Source organism: Orycteropus afer, unplaced genomic scaffold, assembly GCF_000298275.1.
Source record: "Orycteropus afer afer isolate SDZICR_OR568_19922 unplaced genomic scaffold, OryAfe1.0 scaffold00091, whole genome shotgun sequence".
NCBI classification, from domain to species: Eukaryota; Metazoa; Chordata; class Mammalia; order Tubulidentata; family Orycteropodidae; genus Orycteropus; species Orycteropus afer.
In genome coordinates, this window is record NW_006921678.1 from 4,701,224 (window position 1) to 4,709,024 (window position 7,801).

A 7,801-nucleotide genomic window follows, 5' to 3' on the forward strand; every position below is an offset into this window, starting at 1 on the left:
TTCTTCTTAACTTGTGGAAGGGAAAGACCATAAAAGATAGTTCAGAAATAAGAGGCACAAGGAATGAAATAGCTTATCTTCTAACAAAGAAAATGAAGGTACTTATGAGTTTTCAGAATTTGAACATAGTTCAAGATAGGTTTTCTTGCTGGAGCAATTGGGTCTGTCACAAGCAGGAGAAAGAGCATTGCAGAACTTTTAACACGGAGAATTATGGCCCAGACCAGAAGCAGAATTGCACTGTAACTGAGCAGCCCTCAAGGCCATCATATCTTAACAATGGTATTGGGTAAGTGAAGGATATTTGTGTTGCTATTATTATTACTGGGGAGCCCAGGTAGCATAGTGTCTAAGGCTCTTGATTGCTAACCAGAAGGCTGGCAGTTCAACCCCACAAGCCACTCCTCAGAAGAAAGGTTGGGCAATCTACTTCTGTAGTGATATGGCCTCAGAAACCCAAGGAGGGGTCACTATGAGTCGGGTCCAACTCGATAGCACATAACAACAACAACAACATTATTACTTAAACTTGTTAATAACGTAGTTGCTTATATTGTTTTAAAATATACTATATTGTACCTTCCATCAAATGTTCTTGTTAGTTGCTATCAACTAAAAAAAAAAAACTTACTGCCGTCAAGTCAATTTGACTCACAGTGACCCCTCCTTGGGCTTCCAAGGCGGTATCTCTACGGAAGGAGATTGCCCAATCTTCCTTCCTAGGAGTGGCTGGTGGTTTTGAACTGCCAGCCTTCTGGTTAGCAGTCAAATGCCTTAGGCACTATGCCACCAGAGCTCCCAAATGGTGAATATTCATAAAGGAGCACAAATGTTGTCTGCTCCAATGTCATCTCCATGATCCTTGTTGTTTTAGTCCATTGTTGAAGCTACTGTGTCAATCCATCTCATGGAGGGTTTTCCTTGTTTTTGCTGACATGCCACATCAGTGTTACTCATATTCAAATAATATTGATCCTTTATCTTTATTTTTACAAGACAAAATAAGACAAACCCAATAAAGTAGGCCTTCATCTGAAAGCCAAGGCAAAAATGTTATTTAGTTCTAATCTATGAAAAAAAAAAAAGTGTTAGAAAGATCAGAGTATCCTCACTGTCCAAATCAGTCATATTTTGAGGCAAGTTTGTATAATAACACCACTGGTATAGTGGTTAAAGCACTCGGCTGCTAACCAGAAGGTTGGTGGTTCAAACTTACCAGTTGCTCCATGGGACAAGGATGAAACAGTCTACTCCCATAAAGATTTACAGCCTTGGGAACTCTACTGGACAGTTCTACTCTGTCCTGTAGGGTCACTAATGAATCAGCATTGATTCAATAGCTGTGGGTTTGGTTTGGTCTTTAGTATAACATCATTTTAAGGATCCCTGGTGGCACAGTGGTTAAGCTCTCAGTTGCTAACAGAAAGGTTAGAAGTTTGAACCCAACCAAAGGCTCTGTAGGATAAAGATCTTGTGATCTGCTCCCATAAAGATTATAGCCTAGAAAACTTTATGGGCAATTGTACTCTGTCACCTGGGGTCGCTATGCATCAAAAGTAGATCTTACAGCTCACAAAAACATCATTTGGTGAGCTTTTATCTCTTTATAGTACCTTTTAACATTCTGAATATACCCCACTCCACAACCTCATCTGGCATTACTTATGGCCTAATTGTGATGCCATGTTAAAAATTAATCACATTTTTTCTAGTTCCTTAAATTCTGGACAGTGTATTTTAGTTACTGTTTTTTTCATGCTAAAATGAGGCACAAAGTGACTAACTAGAACATTGTTGTTATGTGCTGTCGAGTCTGCTCTGACTCACAATGACCCTATGTACAAAAGAATGAAACACTGCCGGTCCATGTATCAGTGCTTCACCGCTATTCATGAGGTTTTCACTGACCAATTCTTTAAGACGTGGATGGCTCCTTCCTTCTTCTGAGTCTGTCTTAGTGTGGAAGCTCTGCTGAAACCTGTCCACCATGGGTTACCCAGTAGCACAGTCTCCAGCTCACAGCAACATGCACACCACTACATTACAACAAACTGACAGACAAGTGGTGGAAACAGAACATTATGAAAGCAAAAACAGAGAAAACACAACCCTTCTTTCTGTGGCATAGGCTCAGTATCTCCCACATGAAGTATACAATTCAAAATAAAATCTCACAAGCTTGACAGTTCCAGGACAGACCGTCTAAAAAAACAGACTACCTGGAATATCTAAAAGTACAAATTTTATAAATATGAGAGGAAAAGATGACCTAACCAAAAAGAAAAAAAAGTGTCTTATATTTTTGGCTTCTCTCCTCATTCAAAGAAAGTAAAAATGTAGAAAAGTGTCTGATAATTACCTTGTTCAGTGGATTCTCTTACATAGGGCTTAAGGTGAGACATTTTGATAGGTCTTTTAAGTCTAGCCCCAGTGTTGTCTCTCAGGACAGCACATCCACTTTCTGTAATATAGTCTATGACACATGGGCCAACCCAATCAGATTGGAAACGACCATCCTTCCACCAATTTTTCCTTTGTCTTAAAACTTCATGACCCACTTTTAGATGAAATGGATTTAATTGCTTTGGTTTCTTTTTAACAGTAATCTTGCTTTTATTTACTTCATCAATATTGTTGCTCTCCACCTATAAATACCAAAAAAAAAAAAAAAAGAGGGATAAAATAGCCATAATTGCTGGACTGCAGATAATAAAACAAAATGAGTATTTATTGAGATACTAGAATAAGTAGGTATGAATCCTATTTAATTCTTAAAACAGTATTTCAAAGTTGGTATTATTACCTCTACTGTACATATAAAGTAACTGAGACAGAGATAGGTTAAAGAATTTGTCTAAGTCAAACAAGTGGAAAGCAGTAAGACTAGGGATTTGAACTCTTTTTTACTTTCAGATCACTGTTTTCCATTATCTTTCAGAATTTAATAGCTAATAAGTATACTGTTTAATCAAGACAAGTAGATTTGATAGAAAATTTCTTAATGTGTGCATTTATCCTGAAATTTTAAAAGTAAATGACTATTGATTAGAGAATTTTTCTATAAAATAGAATCACCTGGCCTGCAGAAGTTGTCTTATTCATCATTATTTTATCAGTTTCTTTAATCGCATCTAGAATTTTGGCAAACAGACTTGTATTATCATCATCCACTTCCTGAAGACTCTCTGAAGACTCAGGTATATAAGGATTTCGATTAAACATTTGAAAATATGGTGTATTTTTAGTAGGCTCCTATTTCAAGGAAAATAAACAATAAGTATTTATCAAGCCCAGAAATAATCAGTCATAACTTTGAAGTATAGAATTATGAAAAGGCACATACCAAATGAATTATATTGAAGGCAAATGAAACAGCTGAAAGATGATCATCCCAGTTGTTTGGGTGGTCAGCACAGTGTTTGGAGAGAAATGTTTTGATTGTGCTAGGTGTACTTTCAGTGGGATCAACGGTTTGTGAGGCATGAGAAATTACAATTTGCTTTGTGCCAAACAATCCACAAAGTTCTATATTGATCTAAAAAATATATTAAGACAAAGCTGACTTTTAAAAATCTGTATTTTTGTAGTGAATTAAAAAAAAGCTTCAAAGGAATTTGAATCTTTTTCATTGACTTCTCATGACTCTTTTGAGGATTAAACGAGTTAATGTTTACAAAGCACATATAACAGTTCTTAGCAGGTAGTAAACTCTTTATAATTCTTAACTGCTATTATTATTGTTGTTGTATTTTTTTTTATTAAGGCCTGACAAAAGTCAAAGAGTTAGAAAACTTCTAACAAGCTGAAAAATGTTAAATAACTTATTTTTCCTACTCTACTCATTATTTTTTAATTGGATAAATGACTGGCAGATTTACTATTTTTTAGAGAAGAATATTTTATTTCTTATTGCACATAGCCCTTCCCCTTCTGCCTAAAATGTACAAAGGGCTCTGGCTCATACTGTGAGCAAAGATCTAGTTATCCCAAAGGTGGAACTGAAAGCTAGGATCATGAGTTCCTAATAACAGTCAGAAAAACCCTTCCAGCCTTAGACCACATAGCCTTCTTTCACAAGAGTACACAATAAACTCTTAATAGAGTTTATGTATTTTGCATAGAGGGATGTTATGTTACTTGCAGCTTAAGGTAATTCTTAGCCGATACATGCACCAACTCATGCTGCTTCCTTTTCTTAAAAAATAATTTAAAAACAATCCCAGAGAATAGGTTATCATTTGGGTCAGCTTCAATTCCAGGTCCTGATCAAAGATTATATATGGCTGACCTTTGGAAAAGGATTCATATTCTTTGTTCAAGAGATTGTCTAGTGCTAAAGGGACAGGAAGGTGCCATCTTCTGACCTCCTCTAAGTCCACAAGAGGAAGACAGAATCACCATCAGCAGATCAAGGCCAATTTTTATGAGGACAGACATGCTGCCACCCTTCAGCCCTCTTACCAAGCTTGACACCAACTGTTACTCTCGCAGCACCCACTACCTCTCTGCTGGGTTTGATAATTTGCTGCAGTGGCCACACAGAACTCAGAGATTATGGGGTTTATTAGGGAAGCAACAGGCAACAGGCTACAATTCAAGTTCAGGAACACCCTCAGTCTCTCTCAGCCGACAGTCTCTCAGCAGCGCATCTCCCTTAGTAGCAGGCATCTCAGTAGTGGCCATCTCACTCAGTAGTAGGCATCTCTCAGTAGTAGGCATCTCTCTCAGTAGTGGGCATCTCTCTCAGCTGGCAATGAGAGATTCCTTTCTGCCTCTAAGAAGGCTCATTTTAAGCCTGACAGAGTGGCAAAACTAACCAATTTCAACATTAGAATTTTACACACCTGAGAGCAAGTGGACTTTCCCAGAAGGTTACTTCATGTTGCACTGGTGGCGTAGTACCTAAGGCATTTGACTGCTAACCAGAAGGCTGCCGGTTCATACCCACCAGCCACTCCTTGGAAGGAAGACTGGACAATCTACTTCCACAGAGATATTGCCTCAGAAACCCAAGGAGGGGTCACTATGAGTCGGAAGACTCGATGGCAGTGAGTTTGGTTTTTTCTGTTTGGATGACTTTAACAATCAGGAGTTTAAATTGCATGGTTCCACACAGGAATCCAGTGGGAGTTACAAAGACCATGGCTAGAAAAGGAACACCATGTAATATACATCACACCTAGGAAAGATGCAGTGAATACATTTGTGAGATACTGTCTTAATATTGTAGAAGCACTGGTTGTGTAGTGGTTAAGGCATTTGGTTGCTAAACAAAAGGTCAGTGGTTTGAACCCACCAGGCACTCCATGGAAGAACGATGAGGGTGGAAGAAAGATGAGGCAGTCTGCTTCCGTAAAGATTTACAGCCTTAGAAACCCAGTGGGGGACACTGAAACAAAATTGACTTGATGGCATTTTTTTGTTTTAATCTTGATATTCTTACCCCACCAGGCTTCCCCCCACCTCCACCCCTGCCATCAAAGCAGACATTCCATCAGTGGTTACAATTACAGTTTTCAATAAGACTTTTTAAGTTAAAAAAAATTGTCATTTTTTTCCATTGAAAATGTTTGTTTTTGCTCAACAGTTTACAAAGTATTGTGTATTTCATTAAAACAGTTTAGTGAATACCGTTATATTTTCATGCAATTGTATAATAAACCTCCCACATTGGCTATTGTGTTCTAATTTTATTTCAACACTCTGGCAGTTTTCTACCTTATCTGCGGACATGAGGATACTTTTTTTTTTTTTTTTTGTCACCATCATACTGTCTAATGTCTGAGCCACGTTAATAACACCATTCCCAAATATGTGACTTTTTGTTTTCTGGTATTAAAAAACCTTACAAAAGAGGCTTATAAATATTTATTATTAACTTTAACTTTAGTAAAGTTTCCTAAAGTCTTGGATTGCAAAAGTTGCTGGCTAATCCTAGTGGTTTCATATAGTCATTAGCTAATATCTTAGAGACTATATGCACTTAAAGACCTTCTGGTGGTGTAGTGGTAAAGGCATTTGGCTGCTAATCGAAGGTCAGCAATTCAAACCCACCAGCATTCCACAGGAGGAAGATAAGGCAATCTACTTCCATAAGATGTACAACCTGTACAACCTTGGAAACCCCATGGGTTGCTCTAAGTCGGAATCGACTCAATGGCAGTGGGTTTGGTTTGGTATATGCACTTAGGGTAATGTTCCTCATTAATAAAAAACTGCAGTGAATCAATGTTTCACATAGTCTTCCTGATAATTTTGAATTTTGGTGGAAATTTACTATCAGATCTGATTAGTTCACATTTGTTGTCACCTAATTAATGTGTCTGATAAAGAGCTAGTACTAGATGCTAAGCAGAAGTCTCAGCTCTATCATTTTCTATGGTTGATGAATGTTTGTGTTTTTACTATTACCTTGTTTCATTGTAACAACCTTTAGCTACCTGGCCATTCTGCTACAAGCATTTTGGTGAAAATTGGATAATATCATCCATACATTCAATTAACCACTGAAAGCTGAAAGAGAAAGGATGCAGTGACGTAACTCCCTCTTATTTGAGATTCTCAGTTTTCTCAGGATCTCTCACATACCATATGTGACACTGATCATCTGCCTTCTAGATGAAGGATGCTAATATCAGTCTTTACACACTAGTAAAGTTCATTTATTTCTTCTTTTTAGATAAAAAATGTAAACAGACGTTGTAATACTGCATTTCGACAATTGATGAACTGGATTATTTTATATATCTCAATTTGTGGCCCACTACTATGTCAGTCTGGGATCTCTGGTAGCATAGTGCCTAAGGCACTTGACTGTTAACCAGAAAGCTGGAGGTTCAAATCCACCAGCCACTCCCCAGAAGGAAGGTTAGGCAATCTACCTCCTTCGTGATACCGCCTCAGAAACCCAAGGAGAGGTCACTACGGGTCGGGTCTGACTCCACGGCAATGGTTGCATTTGCATTTTGCATTTACTGTGTCAGTCAGGGTAGGCTAAATGATGTTGCAATTACAATACGCTCCCAAGTCTTCAGAAGTTAACACAGAAGTTTTAATTCTTGCTCATGCAACGCCTGCTTTAGGTCTGGATGTCTTTCCAATGCAACTGACCTCCACTAGGTGGCTCAGCAATGCTGGATCCGACTGGTTACTCCATTTTATAGCTCAATGTCTGGAATATTCAGTTACCCAGAGAAAGATTAAGACTGGGAGAATGAATTATTAAGAATTAGCTTTTCACTGCCTCAGGCTGAAAATGACACACAAAAGGCTAGAAGTACAGTCTCTCATTTGGAAGGACACAAGTAGATACTGCTGAGCACTAGTAATTTGTACTACAAATGTGACATATTTTAATTACTCAAAACTATAAAAGTAACAAAGGTAATACATATACACTAGAAAATTAAGGAAGATACTATAATCTTATCTCTCAATTTTTTTTTAAAAAAAACCCACCATGGTTAAGCTTATGTAATCTATCATTCATTTGTTTTATATTCTTTTATAAAGTTGTGATTGTAATAAAGTTATTTATCCAGATTTTTAACATTTTCAGTGTTATTTCTTTATCTTTCTAAACATAACTTTTAATGGCTACAAAATATTGCATCATATGGATGGGCAAATTTTTCTGAAACACTTCTTTTGATATTTAGGTTGTTTCTCATCTTTTACTAATGTAAATAGCTTATGGTAAGTATTGTTATGGGAGTTCTGGTAGTGTAGTGGCTAAGACACTTGCCTGCTAACCAGACGGCTGGCGGTTCAAACCCACCAGCCACTCCTCGGAAGGAAGGTT

The 7,801-nt window shown here is 37.5% G+C and overlaps 1 protein-coding gene across 1 annotated transcript in view; it reads right to left on the bottom strand.

The window, feature by feature from the left end:
- Window positions 1-7,801, bottom strand: part of GIN1 (gypsy retrotransposon integrase 1) — a 49,093-nt gene that overhangs the window by 30,724 nt on the left and 10,568 nt on the right. Inside the window, exons 4-6 of the mRNA XM_007942490.2 lie at window positions 3,344-3,535; window positions 3,076-3,252; window positions 2,360-2,645 (exon numbers count right to left, since the gene is read on the bottom strand). Coding sequence (XP_007940681.1) covers window positions 2,360-2,645; window positions 3,076-3,252; window positions 3,344-3,535 — 655 coding nt within the window. The remainder of the gene's footprint in view (window positions 1-2,359; window positions 2,646-3,075; window positions 3,253-3,343; window positions 3,536-7,801) is intronic.